This window comes from Aulonocara sp. 'chitande type north' Nkhata Bay, linkage group LG8 (assembly GCF_057382095.1).
Source record: "Aulonocara sp. 'chitande type north' Nkhata Bay isolate Kocher_YH1m ecotype deep benthic linkage group LG8, A_spYH_male_GT1.1, whole genome shotgun sequence".
NCBI lineage: Eukaryota > Metazoa > Chordata > Actinopteri > Cichliformes > Cichlidae > Aulonocara > Aulonocara sp. 'chitande type north' Nkhata Bay.
Window position 1 is genome coordinate 17,893,619 of NC_141351.1, and position 21,906 is coordinate 17,915,524.

Genomic DNA, 21,906 nt, shown 5'->3' on the forward strand with positions numbered 1-21,906 from the left:
CACAGCAATGGTCCCGGGTCAGCCCTTACTTTGTGTTAAACTAATCCTAAAGTAATAATGGTATTTCTAACCACTGATATACCACAGATTTATCCTTTCAACCACTGCTGAACGTTACGGGACCTAGCTTCTATCGGATATTTATATAGAGATCCTTCAGCTTCAAACTGTATTACCCTTTAAGGACCTGCAGTTGAAAAAAGCGCCCCTCTGACAGCCAAACCCATGTGTTCTCTGATTGGATAGTTAAATTTGTGATTGACATGACATTGACCAATCAGATGAAAGGAAGAAAAATAGGGTCAAAATTCGTACTTGTAAGTTGAAACTTGAGTGCGAGAGTTTCACAGGCATTTTTTGGCTAAGTCCAAACACAAATCTTTTTTACGCACACACAAATTCTTTTTACACATACAAATCCCAGTTTACAAATACAAAACTGATTTACAAGTGCAAAATATTTATGACCACAATTTGAGCCCATACAAATCGTCCTATCTTTGTTAATCTGAGTTAGAAGCATACTTTAATAGCTAAAATTCAGTGGCGAACCATTCTACCTTTGTTAATAAGAGCTAGAAACATACTCTGACGGGTAAAATAAAGTGCCAAACCATGCTACCTTTGTGAATGTTACCTACAAGCATACTTTAACTGGTAAAATGAAGTGACAAACCATCCTGGCTTTATCAATATGAGCTAAAAGCATACTGTGATGGGCAAACATAAGTGGCAAACTGTCATACCTACTTAATTTTGTGCTGGAATTACTCTGTGACAGCAGAAATGTGCATAAACTACTTACGGTAGGATGTTTTGCCAAAGTAGGATGGTTTGTCAGAACACCGGCTAACCTCCACACCACATGCCCGCTGGACCTGCTAGCTGCTCCTTCCGCTCCAGACTGCTATTACAATGAATCTATCGATTAATCCTATATATAGTACATAGACTACAAGCGTGAGATTTGTGGCAATATAGTATAGTGTAAAGTATTCTTTCTATGAATGACTGAGCAAGTGGTTACTGTCCCCTCGTTTTTTCCATTAGACCAGTTGAATGAAGGGAGAAAGGAATAAAATCTTTATGTATGTGTTCCAGTGGCGCAATCGGTTAGCACGCGGTACTTATATGAAAGCATTGGGCTAAGCTATGCTGAGATTGTGAGTTCAAGCCTCACCTGGAGCATAAACTTTGAGCTAATACTTATCTGATGAGAACAGATAAATGCTGAGCACACTGAAAATGCCAACAGACTTCATTGCATCTTTAAAAACAAGCAGCATTCAAAATAGAGATTAAGAAACCCAGAATTGTACCACTCTTTGTTTGTTCTGCTTCTTTTTTGTTGACCAATGTGAGCTATTAACCATCAAGATATAGTTTTTCCTTCAAAGTCAGATTTTTGGCTGTATGTGTGTGTGTGTGTACCTTTTTTGTCCTCAGACCGCAGGGCGTAAGGCATATCATTGGTTCGCCAAGTTGGGCACCAATCACCATGAGAAAATGTGTGTGAAACTAAGATGATTATGATTATATGAAGTATATATTCATGTTGTGTTTAAACTGGGCTGAAGGTTTAGGTTAATCTCAGAGTTACTTCCACCAGTTTCCATACAAAATGGGAAACCTGAGAGAAATTCTTCTTCTACTTCTTTATACGGTTTATTGGCAGTTGGCAAACAGCAAAATAGAGCATTACCGCCACCAACTGGTCTGAGAGAAAATGCTGCAGTAGCAGCTGGCTGACTCTTGAGGTTTATTGCTGATTGACAGCACCTGTGTGAAGTAGTGCTCGAAGTGTGTATAAAAGCAGCAGGTGTATTTTGCTTCAGTATGGACACATTTTCTGTTGTTATACCAGTTAGACAGAAAACTCATCATTTACGGTTGTGCACCAGTTTCGAGAATGGGTAAGACTTTTTCTTCCTGGTAATTGCTGCAACTTGTTTGGTCAAAGGAGTGTAAGGTTTCTGTGCTGAATGGAGCTTTATGTTTTGTTTTGTTTTATTCTTTGGCTTTGTAGCCAAGAAAGTGCTGATTGTGTATACCCATGAGAGCCCTGCCTCCTTCAATGCTGCTGCCAAAGATGCTGCTGTGGCAGCCTTGACTGCTCAAGGCTGCACTGTAGAGGTGTCTGACCTGTACGCCATGAAGTTCAAAGCTGCTGCTACTACTGAGGACATCACTGGTATATAAATATTCTGCAGGTATAGGAATGCTTTGATTGCTCTTCAGATGCAAACACTGGATTTTTGTCACAGATGGAGTGAAGGATGCTGAGAACTTCTGCTACGCAAAGGAGATCAAATTGGCATCAGAGGAGGGCAGACTTGCAGAAGACATCAAAAAAGAGCAGGAGAAGCTCAAGGAGGCAGACCTTGTCATCTTTCAGGTAGTGCCTGACTGGAAATGTGTATGGTCGGCTGACAGGTATCCACATCAAAATGACCATTAAACCTGTGTTCCCAGTTCCCCATGTACTGGTCATATGTTCCTGCAATCATGAAGGGGTGGATGGATCGTGTGTTGGGCTTTACCTACGCACAGGAGAAGCGGTACAGTGAGGGGATCTTCAAGGTGAGAGCTCCACCAACGTGTCTGTGTTCAGGCTGTGTCCTCTCCCTCTCTGCTCACTCCTTCCTCTGTACAGGACAAGAAAGCCATGCTGTCCTTCACCACTGACTGTCCTGAATCTGTGTACAGTGACACTGGCATCAATGGAGACATCAATGTCACACTGTGGCCACTGCAGGTGAGGTCTCACTATAAACAGAGCCAAGCATGAAATGATCTGTCATGTGGTAACAGCTGCTCCTCCCTGTGTGCAGAACGGGATCCTGAACTACTGTGGCTTCCAGGTTTTTGCCCCTCAGATCTTCTGGGATCCTGCTACTGGTTCTCCTGAATCTCGCAGCTCCATGCTGGAGGGCTGGCGCACACGACTGCAAAACCTCTGTGGGGAAGCCAGTGTGTACTTTGCTCCCTTGGACTACTTTGACAAGGAGAAGGGTTTCCTGCTGAAGCCTGAGGTCAAAGAGAAATATGCCAGCAAAGAGTCTGGCCTCACAGTGGGGATCCACATGGGCAAGCCACTGCCAGCCAACAGCCAGACCAAGGCCGGGGTCTGACAATGGAGTGGGTCCATGTAATGTCTTAAAATGTGTGCTGCAATAAAAAAAGCTGCTTTATTGGAACTTCAGTTTGAGCAATGAGTTTCAAATGCACCACTTGGTTTCATACAGTTCAGCCATCTAGAAAATGGTACATGTACATAACAGGATACACAAAGCTGTCTCTGTAGGCTTTCAAGACTGGTGTCATTATCCAACACTGACCAAATTGCTGCTTGGGGCTTTGTTGCCTGCTAGAAATGTGAGCTGGCAATGGTAACTTGGAACTGCACACAAACTGATGCAATGCATGGTGCATTTGGTTAGCTTCTCTACATTATCCTGCTGAGTAACAGCTTGATCCATCCAGCTCACTACACCATCTATAACGTGATGGTGTTCTCCGCTTAATGGTTTACTTGGGAACACTTGACTGCTGCTTTCCTGTACTGTCTCTCTATTCCAGCAGCACCACTGCTGGAATTGTGGTGGGAAATGAATTATATCAGTATCTTTGGCTAATTCTTGGTAAATGGGTAATCATACGCTTTTCCACTACCAAGAACTACAGAAGCCAACCACCTACCAGGATTTGATCATTCATTGTTATGGCTACCAAGGTTCTGCTTGACTTGCATCAATACTGCAATTAAATCTGTCAAAGGTTAGTGTTGAAAACAAGTATTGATATGATGGTCGTTTCTTGCCGTGGTAGCGAGCTAATCAACATTTGTGTCGTTCACTTAGCTACTGTTTAAAAAGTTAGAGCCAAGGAAGTGAGAATAGCAATGACATGCGTACAGTTAGTTCCATTAGTATAGTTAATTGCTGCTAACACGTTATTAGAAAACAGTATAACAGAGAAGCACATTTCATTTACATGAAAAGAAGTACACACAGACTTCAGTTTTCTTTAATCTATTTGTTTTGTAAAATAAGAGTTCAGGATACAGTGGTAAAATACAGGGATACAAAGCCTTTATTGTCACATGGTTAAATTCTTTATCCATTAGTTCCATATCTATTAGGTAAAATACACTAAAAACTACAAAAATTAAAGAATAAAAGGGAAATATGAAAAAAGGAAACAGAAATGATCTGAAACAAACGTGTACAGACTGAAAAAACATTTGTAAGATGTATAGAAAAAAAGACTGATTTCCCACATATATTAATGCATGGATCTATCCATGAATCCTATATATAGTACATAGACTACAAGCGTGAGATTTGTGGCAATATAGTATAGTGTAAAGTATTCTTTCTATGAATGACTGAGCGAGCGGTTACTGTCCCTTTTTTCCATTAGACCAGTTGAATGAAGGGAGAAAGGAATAAAGTCATTGTGCATGTGCTCCAGTGGTGCAATCGGTTAGCGCGCGGTACTTATATGACAGTATTGGGCTGAGCTATGCCGAGGTTGTGAGTTCAAGCCTCACCTGGAGCATCAACTTTGAGCTAATACTTATCTGATGAGAACAGATAAATGCTGAGCACACTGAAAATGCCAACAGACTTTATATCATCTTTTAAAATGAACAACATTGAAAATAAAGATTAAGAAACTCTCTGTATGTTTGTTCTGTTATTTTTGTTTCCGTTTATTTTCAATGCGAGCTATTAAACATCGAGATATAGACGTTCTTCCAAAGTTAAAGAATTTTGGCTGTGTGTGTGTGTGTGTGTGTGTGTGTGCCTTTTATGTTCTTATGTATAGTTTATACCAAAGGCTCTCAAACCGCAGGGCGTAAGGCAAATCATTGGTTCGCCAAGTTGGGCAACAATCACCATGAGAAAATGATGTGTGTGAAACTAAGATGATTACGATTATGTGATGTAAATATTCATGTTGTGTTTAAACTGGGCTGAAGGTTTAAGTTAATCTCAGAGTTACTCCCACCAGTTGCCAGACAAAATGGGAAACCTGAGAAAAAATCCAGCAGTAGCAGCTGGCTGACTCATGAGGCTGAATGCTGATTGACAGCACCTGTGTGAAGTAGTGCTCAAAGTGTGTATAAAAGCAGCAGGTGTGTGTTGCTTCAATATGAGTGGTTTTTCTGTTACTACATCAGCTAGTCAGAAAACTCATCGCTTACGGTTGTGTGCCAGTTTTGAGAATGGGTAAGCCTTGTTCTTCCTGGTAATTGCTGAAATCTGTTTGGCCAAAGCTGATAATCTTTGACAAGAAGAGTGAAAGGTTTGTGATCTGACTGGAATTTTATCACAACTTCTTTTTTGGGGGGGTGTAGCAAAGAAAGTGCTGATTGTGTATGCCCATGAAAGCCCTGCCTCTTTCAATGCTGCTGCCAAAGATGCTGCTGTGGCATCTTTGACTGCTCAAGGCTGCACTGTAGAGGTGTCTGACCTGTACGCCATGAAGTTCAAAGCTGCTGCTACTACTGAGGACATCACTGGTATACAAATATTCTGCAGGTATAGCAATGCTTTGTGCTTCAGTTGTAAATATTAGCTTTATTTGCAGGTGGAGTGAAGGATGCTGAGAACTTCTGCTACGCAAAGGAGATCAAATTGGCATCAGAGGAGGGCAGACTTGCAGAAGACATCAAAAAAGAGCAGGAGAAGCTCAAGGAGGCAGACCTTGTCATCTTTCAGGTAGTGTCTGACTGGGAGTGTCTTTGTGGTCAGCTAACAGGTGTTGACATCAAAATGACCATTAAACCTGTGTTCCCAGTTCCCCATGTACTGGTCATCTGTTCCTGCAATCATGAAGGGGTGGATGGATCGTGTGTTGGGCTTTGCCTACGCACAGGAGAAGCGGTACAGTGAGGGCCTCTTCAAGGTGAGAACTCCACCAACATGTCTGTGTTCAGGCTGTGTCCTCTCCCTCTTTGCTCACTCCTTGCTCTCTATACAGGACAAGAAAGCCATGCTGTCCTTCACCACTGACTGTCCTGAATCTGTGTACAGTGACACTGGCATCAATGGAGACATCGATGTCACACTGTGGCCACTGCAGGTGAGGTCTCACTATAAACAGAGCCAAGCATGAAATGATCTGTCATGTGGTAACAGCTGCTCCTCCCTGTGTGCAGAACGGGATCCTGAACTACTGTGGCTTCCAGGTTTTTGCCCCTCAGGTCTTCTGGGATCCTGCTACTGGTTCTCCTGAATCTCGCAGCTCCATGCTGGAGGGCTGGCGCATACGACTGCAAAACCTCTGTGGGGAAGCCACTGTGTACTTTGCTCCCTTGGAATACTTTGACAAGGAGAAGGGTTTCCTGCTGAAGCCTGAGGTCAAAGAGAAATATGCCAGCAAAGAGTCTGGCCTCACAGTGGGGATCCACATGGGCAAGCCACTGCCAGCCAACAGCCAGACCAAGGCCGGGGTCTGACAATGGAGTGGGTCCATGTAATGTCTTGATCTTAAAATAAAGCCTGCTTTATTCAAACTTTGAGCAATGAGTTATAAATGCACCACTTGGGTTTCATACATGTTATCCCTCTAGAACATGATGTATACTACCACAATGTAATGATGGTTCTTAGTCCGTATAGGATCCAGTCATGTATGGCTTTAAATGTGATGGGGGGGGGGGGCTGGCTATGGTTCCACATGCTAATGCAAATCCCTATTCTAATAAGAACACACAGGTGGGGGGGGGTGACCGTACACCAAGGTTGAAAGCAAGCCTGACACCCGATTGCTACTTTAGCCCTATTGCGCCTAACTGCTTATACTACAGGCTTTTGCTGGGTTTCGCATGAACGCAGCTTTAATATCCCACTTTCAGCAGTATGTGTTCTTTCTGTCCTAGATGCAGTTGAGTTTACCATTGCACTCTTGACATTTTTGTGAGGTAAAAATGTCTATTGCCACTGTGGGATCTTCCACCATTTCCCTCCTCCCACACATGAACTGAAATCAGCTGACTGTGATGCCAGTGCACAGGAAGAGTAAAGCATGTGTTTGTCCTTTTTCTAATATTTGTATTGAAGGCTTTTAAGCATTTCTATTCCCCTGCCACCGGTTGGTCAAGCAAATCCATCATGTGAGAGAACAGATCGGTTTGGCTATTGGAGAGGGTGCTTTATGGAGCTTCAGGTCCTTGAAGGGAATAAATGCCCTTTTACATGCCCCTTTTCCTTCATCACCATGAAGGAAAACAGTCTGTGGTGGTCTGAGTTTGGTGATTTTTGTGTCACAGGTTTACATGCTTACTACAGGGACTTCCACAACCTTTACAACAGCGCTGCGGACCATGGGGGGGTTCTGGAAATGAGTCTTCACTGGTAGGGATAGTTACAAAGCTTTCTTCGTTATGAATTAGCATACATGTTTTTATTGAACATTTGAAGAGCTAGCAAAAAAAACCCAGAAACTCTTGTAGAGTAAAGTCAGAGATAGAAACGACAAGGAGCAGGTGCCATCGCCCACGTCCTACACACCACTCTCATCCACGTGGACAAGAAACAGGGTAACTATGTGCGAATGCTGTTTGTTGATTACAGTTCAGCGTTTAACACAATAGTGCCCTGCAGACTGTTCACAAAGCTCAGGGATCTGGGACTTAACAGCCGTCTGTGTGCATGGGTGTTGGACTTCCTCACTGGCAGAACTCAGGTGGTGAGGGTGGGTAGATGCGTCTCTAACAGCATCACCATCAACACAGGAGCACCTCAGGGATGTGTCCTCTCGCCACTGCTCTACTCCCTCTACACTTCAGACTGTGTGGCCACCCACGGCTCCAACACCATTGTGAAGTTTGCTGATGACACAGTGGTGTTGGGTGCCATCTCCAACAACGATGAGGCGGCCTACATGGATGAAGTGAAGAATCTGGCATCACGGTGCCAGGACAACCACCTCCACCTGAACATCGGCAAGACCAAGGAGCTGGTGGTGGACTTCAGAAGGAGTCAGCACAGAGACTACAAGCCCATTATCATCAATGGAGCTCCAGTGGAGAGGGTGCAGTCCTTCAAGTATCTTGGTGTCCACATCTCCTCAGACCTGACATGGTCTGCCCACATTCAGGTCCAGACCAAAAAGGCTAGGTGTTAGGTTTTGTATTGTTGATTGTCATTTATGCTTAGAAATATTTACTCATATATGCTTAGAAGTATATAATCATTTGTAGATTGAAAGATTGTCTCATCCTAGGAGGTCTGTAACAACTCTGTGTAGCATGAAGAGGGGAGTGCGTTCACTCCTCTACAGAGTGTTCTGGCATAGATCACACACCTCCTAGGAGAGGTCGTATCTTCTCTTGCTGATATATGGCATAGCAAACACACGTATATATCTCTTTAAGTATAAGAGCCTTTTGTTCAGATGGACCCGCTGGACTCCTGGCACCAGCTTTGGGGAGGGTCTTCACGGGGTCACATCTTGACCTCACACACACACACACACACACACAAAGGCAAGGTACTCTTTGTGTGTATGTAGACGTCATATGTTAATGAACCTATGCATATTCATGTAACCTCAATAAAAGAGCAGTGTTACGGGGGAACGGACGAGAGCAACTGGGGTCAAGCGAAGGAACGGCGTTTGTCCGGTTCTCTCCCGTGCACGAGAAACATGAAGAACTTTGCCTACTTCGTGTCTTGCTTGTAATTATAATTGAAATTATATGTAATTATATTGTCTTCAACGTTCCAGCGAATAGGTTCAAGCTACAAACCTATCATTAATTGGTCCTTCGATGTCGGATCCCTGGAGTCGGCATTCACCGAGGGGAGAAGAGGCACGCTGAAAGACTGACGTCAGCCAGGAAGTTCCTGTGGATTAACTGTCTGTCTTTTCTCCTCGATGAATGACGATCGGCGGGATTCGAGGCTGATATTACACGCTAAGCAACGCCGAGTAAGTTGAGAGAACTGAAGAAGCTTTTCGGATGAGAGGTGAAACGTCTGGAATTACTCTGTGACAGCAGAAATGTGCATAAACTACTTACGGTAGGACGTTTTGCCAAAGTAGGATGGTTTGTCAGAACACCGGCTAACCTCCACACCACATGCCCGCTGGACCTGCTAGCTGCTCCTTCCTCGCCAGACTGCTGTTACAATGAATCTATCGATTAATCCTATATATAGTACATAGACTACAAGCGTGAGATTTGTGGCAATATAGTATAGTGTAAAGTATTCTTTCTATGAATGACTGAGCGAGTGGTTACTGTCCCCTCGTTTTTCCATTAGACCAGTTGAATGAAGGGAGAAAGGAATAAAATCGTTACTCATGTACTCCAGTGGCGCAATTGGTTAGTGCGCGGTACTTATATGACAGTATTGGGCTGAGCTATGCCGAGGTTGTGAGTTCAAGCCTCACCTGGAGCATAAACTTTGAGCTAATACTTATCTGATGAGAACAGATAAATGCTGAGCACACTGAAAATGCCAACAGACTTTACAGCATCTTTAAAAAAAAAAAGCAACATTCAAAATAGAGATTAAGAAACCCAGAATTGTACCTTTGTTTGTTCTGCTTCTTTTTTGTCGACCAATGTGAGCTTTTAACCATCAAGATATAGTTTTTCCTTCAAAGTCAGATTTTTGGCTGTATGTGTGTGTGTGTGTTAATGCATGCTGTGACAACCCTTATTGTATTATAGCACCACTGCCCTACTCAGAGGTGTGGACTCGAGTCACATGACTTGGACTCGAGTCAGACTCGAGTCATTAATTTTATGACTTTAGACTTGACTTGAAAAAATGTTCTAAGACTTGTGACTTGACTTGGACTTTTACACCAATGACCTGGGACTTGAATTGGACTTGGACCGGTTTACTTGAAAAGACTTGATATTTCACCCCAAATATAAAATTTAACACGCATATTATATAGAGATTGAAAATGTGACGTCATTCAGGGGTAGAACCACAAAGGATTCTGGGAACTCGTGGCAAGAGGTACTAGCGCACGCAGGCTTTTAATTGAAATCAGTCACACAGCGATAAAAAGAAACACAAAAAATGGCAAGAAGCTGTTGTATAATTAACTGCAATAGCTGGTCGCATGACAGCCACGGGAAGCCGACGGGTAAAGAGATCGGTTGTTATCGGATTACGTCGTTGAAGAGAAATTGTTCGAGCCATGTTTCCGAAGTAACAAAGAGGCGACGGGTGGCCTGGATTGCAGCCATTCAAAGATCAAATATAACGTCCCAGAACACTCCAGCTCACATGTTAGTCTGCTCCAAGCATTTACACAAAGGTCAGTCTGCTGTTGTAGTTAATGCGTCATTTTCATAACATAATTGGTGATATAGGTTACAAGCAAGTCTGGCGCTGAACAGAAATGGTCGCGCTATGCTCCTTTGTTTATTGTGCATAAATAGTAAATTGTCCTGACACAATATTGCGTTTCGCTTCTGTTATTATGGTACATTGACAAAAACATATACTTTTATTCACAGGATAAAACAGTTTTTTTTGTATCACTAATTGCCCAGTACGATTACAGCATACAATATGTCTGTGAAGGTTCTCAGTCATCCAGGTCATTGTAGTCAAAGGAGCTTGCAAAGAAAAGCGTCTGGACTTCTTTAAGTTGCTTGAAGACGTTTCACCTCTCATCCGAGAAGCTTCTTCAGTTCTAAGGTCAAATGGTGGAGAGTCCCAGATGTAAACCTAGTGGGAGTAACCCCCCACAGAGGGACAAAAGGACCCCCTGATGATCCTCTAATCGCCTGAGCCAAGGTGTGAAACTGGGCGTTGGTCCCAATCAGCCAGAGTTTCGGGTGTGTTCATTGTGAAACCTGGCCCCACCTTATCATGCGAATTCCTGAGGTCAGATGGCCCAGGATGTGAGTGGGCGTTAAGGCGTCTGGGAAGGGATCTCAAAACTGGATTATAGATGGCAGAGAGTTGGTGTCGTAAACCCCCGCCTCTGTTCAAAGATGGTCGCTCACAGTGGACATAGATGGCTTCTTTCACTCCTCTTTCAAACCATCTGTCCTCTCTGTCCAAAATGTGAACATTGGCATCCTCGAAAGAGTGTCCTTTATCCTTAAGATGCAGATGGACTGCTGAGTCTTGTCCTGTGGAGGTGGCTCTTCTGTGTTGTGCCATGCGCTTGTGAAGTGGCTGTTTGGTCTCTCCAATGTAGAGGTCTGAGCATTCCTCGCTGCACTGTACAGCATACACCACATTGTTAAGTTTGTGTTTTGGCGTTTTGTCTTTTGGGTGAACCAGTTTCTGTCTGAGCGTGTTGCTGGGTCTGAAACACACCGGGATGTCATGCTTGGAGAAAACTCTCCTGAGTTTCTCTGATACACCGGCTACATAGGGGATGACAATGTTGTTGCGTCTGTCCTTATCCTCCCTCGCTGGTGTCTGGTCTTCTTTTCTGTGCCTCTTTGCTGACTTTAAGAACGCCCATTTAGGATAGCCGCACATTTTGAGTGCTTCCTTTACATGTGTGTGTTCCTTCTTTTTTCCTTCAGGCTTAGAGGGAACATGTTCTGCCCGGTGGTGTAGGGTCCTAATTACTCCAAGTCTGTGTTCCAAAGGGTGATGGGAGTCAAAGAGGAGGTACTGGTCCGTGTGTGTGGGCTTCCGGTAAACTTCGATGTTGAGTTTGCCGTTCTCTTCAATGTGCACAGCACAGTCCAGGAAAGGCAAACAGTGTCCCAGGGAAGACACAAAGGACAACTGACTGGCTCTGAGTTATCCGGCTAACCTCCACACCACATGCCCACTGGACCTGCTAACCGCTCCTCTCTCGCCAGACTGCTGTTACAATACATCTATTGATTAATCCTATATATAGTACATAGACTACGAGCGTGAGATTTGTGGCAATATAGTATAGTGTAAAGCGTTTGTCCTATGAGTTACTGACTAAGCTGTTTCTGTCTCCCTGTTTTTTCCCTTAGACCAGTTGAATGAAGGGAGAAAGGAATAAACTCTTTGCGCATGTGCTCCAGTGGCGCAATCGGTTAGCGCGCGGTACTTATATGGCAGTATTAGGCTGAGCTATGCTGAGGTTGTGAGTTCAAGCCTCACCTGGAGCATAAACTTTGAGCTAATGAAAGGGATAAATGCTGAGCACACTGAAAATGCCAACAGACTTCATTGCATGTTTAAAAATGAGCAACATTCAAAATAGAGATTAACAAACCCAGAATTATACCTCTCTGTGTTTGTTCTGCTTCTTTTTTGTCGACCAATGCAAGCTATTAACCATCGAGATATAGGTTTTCCTTCAAAGTCAGATTTCTGGAAGTATGTGTGTGTGTGTGTGTGTGTGTGTGTGTGTGTGTACCTTTTTTGTCCTCAGACCGCAGGGCGTAAGGCAAATCATTGGTTCACCAAGTTGGGCAACAATCACCATGAGAAAATGATGTGTGTGAAACTAAGATGATTATGATTATATGAAGTATATATTCATCTTGTGTTTAAACTGGGCTGAAGGTTTAAGTTAATCTCAGAGTTACTTCCACCAGTTTCCATACAAAATGGGAAACCTGAGAGAAATTCTTCTTCTACTTCTTTATACGGTTTATTGGCAGTTGGCAAACAGCAAAATAGAGCATTACCGCCACCAACTGGTCTGAGAGAAAATGCTGCAGTACCGGCTGGCTGACTCTTGAGGTTTATTGCTGATTGACAGCACCTGTGTGAAGTAGTGCTTGAAGTGTGTATAAAAGCAGCAGGTGTGTTTTGCTTCAGTATGGGCACCTTTTCTGTTGTTATACCAGTTAGACAGAAAACGCAGCATTTACTGTTGTGCACCAGTTTTGAGAATGGGTAAGACTTTTTCTTCCTGGTAAAGCTTCTGGAAAGCTTTGTGTGTTGAATGGAACTTTATGTATTGTTTTTTTATTCTTTGGTTTTGCAGCCAAGAAAGTGCTGATTGTGTATGCCCATGAGAGCCCTGCCTCCTTCAATGCTGCTGCCAAAGATGCTGCTGTGGCATCTTTGACTGCTCAAGGCTGCACTGTAGAGGTGTCTGACCTGTACGCCATGAAGTTCAAAGCTGCTGCTACTACTGAGGACATCATTGGTATACAAATATTCTGCAAGTATAGCAATGCTTTGATTGTACTTCAGGTGTAAACATTAGCTTTATTTGCAGGTGGAGTGAAGGATGCTGAGAACTTCTGCTACGCAAAAGAGATCAAATTGGCATCAGAGGAGGGCAGACTTGCAGAAGACATCAAACAAGAGCAGGAGAAGCTCAAGGAGGCAGACCTTGTCATCTTTCAGGTAGTGTCTGACTGGAATCGTCTTTGTGGTCAGCTAACAGGTGTCAACATCAAAATGACCATTAAACCTGTGTTCCCAGTTCCCCATGTACTGGTCATCTGTTCCTGCAATCATGAAGGGGTGGATGGATCGTGTGTTGGGCTTTGCCTACGCACAGGAGAAGCGGTACAGTGAGGGGATCTTCAAGGTGAGAGCTCCACCAACATGTCTGTGTTCAGGCTGTGTCCTCTCCCTCTTTGCTCACTCCTTGCTCTCTGTACAGGACAAGAAAGCCATGCTGTCCTTCACCACTGACTGTCCTGAATCTGTGTACAGTGACACTGGCATCAATGGTGACATCAATGTCACACTGTGGCCACTGCAGGTGAGGTCTCACTATAAACGGAGCCAAGCATGAAATGATCTGTCATGTGGTAACAGCTGCTCCTCCCTGTGTGCAGAACGGGATCCTGAACTACTGTGGCTTCCAGGTTTTTGCCCCTCAGATCTTCTGGGATCCTGCTACTGGTTCTCCTGAATCTCGCAGCCACGTGCTGGAGGGCTGGCGCACACGACTGCAAAACCTCTGTGGGGAAGCCACTGTGTACTTTGCTCCCTTGGACTACTTTGACAAGGAGAAGGGTTTCCTGCTGAAGCCTGAGGTCAAAGAGAAATATGCCAGCAAAGAGTCTGGCCTCACAGTGGGGATCCACATGGGCAAGCCACTGCCAGCCAACAGCCAGACCAAGGCCAGGGTCTGATGATGGAGTGGGTCCATGTAATGTCTTGATCTTAAAATAAAGCCTGCTTTATTCAAACTTTGAGCAATGAGTTATAAATGCACCACTTGGGTTTCATACATGTTATCCCTCTAGAACATGATGTATACTACCACAATGTAATGATGGTTCTTAGTCCATATAGGATCCAGTCATGTATGGCTTTAAATGTGATGGGGGGGGGGGCTGGCTATGGTTCCACATGCTAATGCAAATCCCTGTTCTAATAAGAACACACAGGTGGGGGGGGGGGGTGACCGTACACCAAGGTTGAAAGCAAGACTGACACCTGACCACTGCTGTAGATCAGGTGACTGCAAGCCCTATTGCGCCTCACTGCCTATACTACAGGCTTTGGCTGGGTTTGGCGTGAAAGCAGCTTTCAATTTCGTTTTTTGTCCCACAAGGGGAAATTAGTTTAGCAGGAGGATAAAAATAAACAGAACAATACTATGAAATAATAATAGAAAGTTGAAGAACAATTATTTGCCATTAAGGAGACAAGACGCAGTAGGGATAAAAGAGACCTGGAGTCTTTTGGTCCTCCTCGGAGTTACTCTAAAACGGTGGCCAGAAGGCAACAACTTAAATTCACTGTGAAGTGGATGGTTCACACAATTAATAATAGAATGAGCCTTTCTAAGCACATTTCTATTGTAAATGGCCAAAAGTCCATCTTGCCAGCGCCCTGAAATTTTGCTAGCAGTTTTTACCACAAGTCCCAACCGATTCTTATTCTTCACCGTCAGGTTACCAAACCAGGCAGCAATATAAAAAAGACATCACAGATTCGATAAAACTTCTATAAAACAAAGACAACATCTCAGATGAGACATTAAAAGATCCCATTTTCTTTAAAAAGAACAGTCTTTGTTGAACTTTTTTAGTAGTGGCATCAGCATGAGATTCAAAACACAGTTTATGGTCAAGTACCACACCTAGATATTTATAACTCTCAACGATCCCAATATCGGTAGTTTTAATGATAGTGGGTGATGAGCTATAAGAGGACTTCCTAAAATCAATAATCATGTCTTTAGTTTTTGACACATTAAGTGAAAGGAAGGACTCATCACACCAATTCACAAAATCATTTACAACCTGTCCATGGCCTGAGTCATCCTCCACTAGAAGACTGACGATTACTGTGTCGTCAGCAAACTTCAGGATGTGTCTGTTGGGTGGGGTGATCCAGTGGAGGAATAAAGCACATCAGAAAATACATGATTCACCCTAACACATTGTGACCTATTGATCAGAAAGTCTGTCACCCAGCCGACCAGACTAGTGTCAAGCTTGAAATGATTGTAAAGCCTGTCAGCAAGTAAGAAGGGTTGAATTGTATTAAATGCAGATGAAAAGTCAGCAAATAATAATCTTGCATGGGTGTGGGGGGACTCAAGATGCTTATACAAGAGATGCAGGAGTGTGACAACAGCGTCCTCCACACCTCTCCCTGCGCTATAGGTGAACTGGAAGGGGTCAAGATGGTGTTCAACCTGCATTAAAATCTCCTTCTTAATCACACTTTCAGCAGTATGTGTTCTTTCTGTCCTAGATGCAGTTGAGTTTACCATTGCACTCTTGACATTTTTGTGAGGTAAAAATGTCTATTGCCACTGTGGGATCTTCCACCATTTCCCTCCTCCCACACATGAACTGAAATCAGCTGACTGTGATGCCAGTGCACAGGAAGAGTAAAGCATGTTTAATATTTAAAGATTGTGTTTGTCCTTTTTCTAATATTTGTACTGAAGGCTTTTAAGCATTTCTATTCCCCTGCCACCGGTTGGTCAAGCAAATCCATCATGTGAGCGGCTATAGTTTTTTTGTACCAAATTCAACCAAGATTTAGCCAGTCATGTGCTCCTCCACTACCAAGAACTGTAGAAGCCAATCACCTCTTGCTGCAGTGGAAGCACACTAACTGTACTGAAGGCTAAATAACATTTATATGTAGTTCACTTAGCTGCTTTTTAAAAAGTAAGAGCCAAGGATGTCAGAATAGCTCATTTAAATGCGTGAAAGTCAATCAAATAGTACAGTTAACTGCTTCTAAAACATTACTGGGAAATAGTATAACAGAGAAGCAAATTTTACTTGAGGCAAAGCTCATTTATATGAAAAGAAGTCGACACAGACTTACACTTTCGTTCATTTAATTTAGTTTTGCTAAATGGAAGTTCATGGTATAGTGGTAGAATACAGGGATACAAAGACTTTGTTGCCCCATGCTTGAATTCTTTATCAATTAGTTCAATATCTCTTAGTAAACTACACTAAAACCTACGAAAATTAAAGGATAAAAGTGAAATATGAAAAAAGGGTACAGAAATGATCTGAAACAAATGCGCACAGACTGGAAAAAAAAGCATTTGTAACATAGATGTATAGAAAAAAAATTGATTCCCCACATATATTAATGCATGCTGTGACAACCCTTATTGTATTATAGCACCACTGGGGGGTGGGGGTGTTGCCCTACTATTATTGTAGTTGAGGGAGTCCCCTAGTGGGTAGGGATGGGTATCGTTTAGGTTTTATCTGATACCACTACCAAACCGGTACTTTTGAAATGGTGCTGGTGCTTGAACTGGTCCTTAAAGAATGGAGAACACAAACTTTGTCCAAAAACCTCTCATGTTCTGCTGTTTTTTTGTAAAACGATAACAACGTTAGACTTTTCTGCAGCTATAGGGCGTATATGGTATCACTCTTGGCTGGAAGCAGTGCTTAAACAATGGAGAAAAACACAAACTTTGTCCAAAAACCTTTCATATTTAGCCGTTTTCCACTTTTTCTTTGGTCATTTAGCCTTTTTAGCCAGGGTGAAGGGAGTGTCTGCCATCAAACAAGAAGACAGCCGCATGTAACTACGACGGTGTTTGCTAGCTCACCTTACATGCATTAATGTAATAATGTGGTTAGTCCACTCAACGTAAATTACACACAAACAACATTAAGCTACTCACGCAGAGAAGAACGGCTGCTGCTGCCATCATCATCCGTCATCATTTCTGCTACACTGGCAGGGCTACGGGCCAGGACTCCCCTCTTTGGATTTTTGGGGGATGTTGCTCCGGGTCCGATAGCAGGCACCACACCCGCAGTAGATGTGCACGGTGTGAGGTCTCGCAGCAAGCTATCAAATATGGTGCATTTCTCGGCTTTTAACAAAATGTTATACGTCGCCAGGTGTTTCATCAGATTCGAGGTGTTACCTTCTTTGCACAGTATCAGCTTAAAGCACTTGTTGCAGGCTGCTGAGTTTGCATCTTTTGCTGTGAAGTACAGCCAGACTTTTGACCGCTTCGCCTTGGGCATTTTTAATCTGTAGCTCTGCTCTAAAAGAACGTACGTACCTGGGCCCGCCTACTACGCTTGCAAAGGTAAAATGATTGGCTAGAATCCAAAGTGTATGACATCTCAGGAAAAAAAAGCACCGAAAAAAAGCACCGAAATGTGCACTGCTTTTCGGTCTGGTTACTACTGTTTATGTCAGAACCAGTGCCATCATGGCACCGGATACCGGTACCCATCCCTGCTAGTGGGTGTGGGAGTATAGTGGTGGCCGTTACATGCTGATCGCGTTGCTGTTCAGAGAAACCTTACCGTTGTAACTTGGCTGGCGCCGGCGACTACCGATCCCCGCACATGTATGTATGGACAGGGTAGAGCCGTGGGACCTGGCTTGTATGGTCTTATGTTGCTAACGTCAAATAAAGGTCTGTTTAACTGACTGGCTCTGAGTTATCCGGCTAACCTCCACACCACATGCCCGCTGGACCTGCTAGCCGCTCCTCCCTCGCCAGACTGCTGTTACGATGCATCTATCGATGAATCCTATATATAGTACATAGACTACGAGCGTGAGATTTGTGGCAATATAGTGTAGTGTAAAGCGTTTGTCCTATGAGTTACTGACTAAGCTGCTTCTGTCCTCCTGCTTTTTCCCTTAGACCAGTTGAATGAAGGGAGAAAGGAATAAAACCTTTGAGCATGTGCTCCAGTGGCGCAATTGGTTAGCGCGCGGTACTTATATGACAGTATTGGGCTGAGCTATGCCAAGGTTGTGAGTTCAAGCCTCACCTGGAGCATAAACTTTGAGCTAATGAAAAAGATAAATGCTGAGCTCACTGAAAATGTCAACAGACTTTATGACATCTTTAAAATGAACAACATTCAAAATAAAGATTAAGAAATCCAGACTTATACCTCTCTGTGTTTGTTCTGCTATTTTTTGTTTCTGTTTATTTTCAATGTGAGCTATTAACCACCTTGATATAGACGTTCTTCCAAAGTCAGAGAATTTTGGCTGTTTGTGTGTGTGTGTACCTTTTCAAGGTTCAAGGTTCAAGGTTCTTTATTTGTCACATGCATAGTTATACAAGTATAACACACAGTGAAATGTAGCCTGACACGCTCCTTGACATGTGCAAAAAAATTGGGGGGGGGGGGGGGGGTGTAGAGGAAGAACATTATATATATATATATATATATATATATATATATATATATATATATATATAGTATATACATTGGGTGAATGTGCAGTAGTAGCAGCAAGCAGGTGAATTCTGATATGAATAGACATCTGACTATTTTACAGGATAGACAATATAAACATATTTAAAATTAAAGGAATTGAAATGTACATTGTGCCTTGGTTTAGTGTCTGGAAGAGTCCTGTCTCAGTCAATTATAGATGATGTGAGAGGGCGGGTGTGTGTGTTTAGGGCACGGATGGCTTGGGGATAGAAGCTCCACTTGAGTCTCTCTGTCCTTGCCCGGAAGATGCGGAACCTTCTACCAGATTGCAGAAGTTGGAACAGTTTGTTGCCAGGATGGGACGGGTCCTTCAGTATCTGCGCTGCTCTAGTCCGGCATCTCCTGGTGTAGGTGTCCTGAAGCGGGGGGAGAGCAATCCTGCAGCAGCGTTCTGCTGTACGGATCACTCTCTGCAGAGCTTTTTGGTCCTTCACACTCCCCTCTTCATGCTACACAGAGTTGTTACAGACCTCCTAGGATGAGACAATCTTTCAATCTACAAATGATTATATACTTCTAAGCATATATGAGTAAATATTTCTAAGCATAAATGACAATCAACAATACAAAACCTAACACCTAGCCTTTTTGGTCTGGACCTGAATGTGGGCAGCCCATGTCAGGTCTGAGGAGATGTGGACACCAAGATACTTGAAGGACTGCACCCTCTCCACTGGAGCTCCATTGATGATAATGGGCTTGTAGTCTCTGTGCTGACTCCTTCTGAAGTCCACCACCAGCTCCTTGGTCTTGCCGATGTTCAGGTGGAGGTAGTTGTCCTGGCACCATGATGCCAGATTGTTCACTTCATCCATGTAGGCCGCCTTTTATATCCTTATGTATAGTTTATACCAAAGGTTCTCAGACCGCAGGGCGTAAGGCAAATCATTGGTTCGTCATGTTGGGCAACAATCACCATGGGAAAATGATGTGTGTGAAACTGAGATGATTATGATTATATGAAGTATATATTCATGTTGTGTTTAAACTGGGCTGAAGGTTTAGGTTAATCTCAAGAGTTACTTCCACCAGTTTCCATACAAAATGGGAAACCTGAGAGAAATTCTTCTTCTACTTCTTATAGGGTTTATTGGCAGTTGGCTATGTTGTTCTCATTGTACATGCTTCCCTTGGGCTCTATATCTCACAAATGTAACATTTCTTTTCATTTTTATGCTGATGATATTCAAATCTATTTTTGTCTGACTGACGATACCCCATCTTCACTACGCTGCTTTCTTGATTGTATGAAGGAGATCAAAGGGTGGTTAACGAGTAACTCCCTTTTTCTAAATGAAAAGAAAACGTAAATTATTGTCTTTGATAGCCACATCCCTCGGCGACAATTAGCCAATATATTTGGGCCCTTTGCTACCTCCCTCTCTGATACAGTACGTAACTTAGGCGTTCTTTTGGACAGCTCCTTTACACTTGATAAACAAGTGTCTTCTGTAGTACAGTCTAGCTTTTACCAAATATGACAAATCTCTAAGGCTAAGCATTACATACCACGGATGGATCTTGAAAAACTTACACATGCATTTGTTACTTCAAGATTAGACTACTGCAACCCCCTTTACCTGGGCCTCCAATCTGCCCGTCTTCATAAACTACAACTTGTCCAAAATGCAGCGGCACGCCTTTTAACTGGTACTAGAAGGTTTGATTCTATTACCCCGATCCTTGCTGACCTACATTGGCTGCCCATCAAATATCGGATTGATTTTAAGATTTTATTTCTTACATTCAAAATCGTAAATAATATTGTGCCTTGCTATTTAACTGAACCTCTCCGCCTGTATACTCCTAGGAGAGCACTTCAATCATTGAGTCAAATGCTCTTGGTGCAACCTAGGTCCCGGCTGAAAACCAGAGGTGATTGTGCCTTTGCCATTGCTGCACCTAACCTCTGGAACAATCTTCCAGCTAAACTTCACACGTCTGAATTGTTTTAATCTTTTAAAACACGATTGAAAACTTATTTATTTGATCTTGCATTTTAGATTAGTTAGTCAGTTATCAGATGTACACTTTGTACTTTTATTGCATTTGTATGTCATTTTAACCTATTGTGTTACTGGGTTTTTCCAGCTGATATTTCTGTGTTGATTTTACCTAACTTTAACACTAGGGCCCTATTTCAGGAAGCCGGTTTAGTGCAAACTCTGAGTAAGTATACCCTGAGTTAACGAAAACTCTGGGTTTTCGGTTTCACAAAGCGAGTTTAGATTAATTCTGAGTGAGTTACTATGACGACACACTCCGTGAAGCTAACCTGCCCCCTAGCAGGTTTACTTCAACTAACCCTGACCTTCTCCGCCTCTTTGTCAGAAACCTGACTGTAGGAAGTGTCAGACATGGCATGCCCCTTCCTTGAAGAGCCAGTAGATGTTGAAGACCAAATTCTCCGCAGAGCTCTCCGCCGGGGGAGAGTGATTAGAGCGCGTTCGGACATTTTATCATTTCCTGATGATTTCCTGTGTGAACGTTACCGTTTTTCAGCACAATCTATAATTTATTTGAATAACATCCTCAGGCCTAATATTGCTCATGTGACACATCGCGGACATTCTCTCAGTTCTGTACATATTATTTGTATTGCACTTCGGTTTTTTGCAAACGGGAGCTTTCTGTATAATATTGGTGACGCTGAGCACGTTTCCAAGGCTACCGTCTGTCGGGCAGTCAGGAATGTTACAGTTGCACTGAAACGTCTCCTGTACTCGTTTGTGGTGTTCCCCGGTCATAGACCCACAAGATTTATCAAAGAGGGATGCCACAAAATTGCAGGTAGCAGGATGAACGAAACTTAATTCATGATGTGGTGATACTTGAACTACTACTTAAATTTTACATTTATTTTCACGGTTCCCAGGCGTGATTGGCTGTATAGATGGCACTCACATTCCAATCATTGCTCCTTCAGTAAATGAAGGAGACTATGTGAACAGGAAGTCTTTCCACAGCATTAATGTACAGATACATAGTTCCCTGTAGCATTTCAAACTAACAAATTATTTCATTATAGTAATGGATGCTAATTTGTGTTCTCTGCACTGTGAAGATCATATGTGATGCTGCCAACATTATCACAAATATGGAAGCCAACTGCTCAGCCTCTGTGAGTGGTGGTGGTGAACGACCTCCACCTGTTTTTCGGGCCTCCGCTTTTTTTTCTGTTGGCTATAACGGGTCACATTTGAGCATACAGAGTAAGCAAATATGTACTTGTAATGTGCTCAGATAATTTCAATAAGTGCTTACAGAGGGGAAATTAATGTAGCCTCTAACTGCAATTGATTTACATCGGA

The 21,906-nt window shown here is 43.0% G+C and overlaps 2 protein-coding genes and 4 non-coding genes across 7 annotated transcripts; all 6 read left to right on the plus strand.

The window, feature by feature from the left end:
* The first annotated feature begins 1,799 nt into the window (after positions 1 to 1,799).
* On the plus strand, positions 1,800 to 14,086 carry LOC147323570 (NAD(P)H dehydrogenase [quinone] 1-like). 2 transcript variants are annotated; one of them, XM_086304007.1, is made up of 6 exons: positions 1,800 to 1,913; positions 12,922 to 13,086; positions 13,159 to 13,289; positions 13,369 to 13,476; positions 13,552 to 13,653; positions 13,730 to 14,086. In XM_086304007.1, exons 1-6 carry the CDS (start codon positions 1,910 to 1,912, stop codon positions 14,027 to 14,029), a joined length of 810 nt encoding a protein of 269 aa, XP_086160133.1. In that variant the 5' UTR covers positions 1,800 to 1,909; the 3' UTR covers positions 14,030 to 14,086. The 2 variants fall into 2 exon arrangements, with proteins under 2 accessions (XP_086160133.1, XP_086160132.1); XM_086304006.1 differs by lacking the exon at positions 1,800 to 1,913 and adding an exon at positions 12,762 to 12,830.
* Positions 4,467 to 4,560, plus strand: trnai-uau (transfer RNA isoleucine (anticodon UAU)). Its single transcript has 2 exons — positions 4,467 to 4,504; positions 4,525 to 4,560. It is a non-coding gene; the product is annotated as a tRNA-Ile (tRNA).
* On the plus strand, positions 5,136 to 6,523 carry LOC147323572 (NAD(P)H dehydrogenase [quinone] 1-like). The gene is made up of 6 exons (XM_086304794.1): positions 5,136 to 5,234; positions 5,363 to 5,527; positions 5,596 to 5,726; positions 5,806 to 5,913; positions 5,989 to 6,090; positions 6,167 to 6,523. The coding sequence occupies exons 1-6, from the start codon at positions 5,231 to 5,233 to the stop codon at positions 6,464 to 6,466; spliced, it is 810 nt and encodes a 269-aa protein (XP_086160920.1). The 5' UTR covers positions 5,136 to 5,230; the 3' UTR covers positions 6,467 to 6,523.
* On the plus strand, positions 9,323 to 9,416 carry trnai-uau (transfer RNA isoleucine (anticodon UAU)). Its single transcript has 2 exons — positions 9,323 to 9,360; positions 9,381 to 9,416. It is a non-coding gene; the product is annotated as a tRNA-Ile (tRNA).
* On the plus strand, positions 12,001 to 12,094 carry trnai-uau (transfer RNA isoleucine (anticodon UAU)). Its single transcript has 2 exons — positions 12,001 to 12,038; positions 12,059 to 12,094. It is a non-coding gene; the product is annotated as a tRNA-Ile (tRNA).
* A 3,964-nt stretch (positions 14,087 to 18,050) lies between the features above and the next one.
* Positions 18,051 to 18,144, plus strand: trnai-uau (transfer RNA isoleucine (anticodon UAU)). The gene is made up of 2 exons: positions 18,051 to 18,088; positions 18,109 to 18,144. It is a non-coding gene; the product is annotated as a tRNA-Ile (tRNA).
* The last annotated feature ends 3,762 nt before the right edge of the window (positions 18,145 to 21,906 follow it).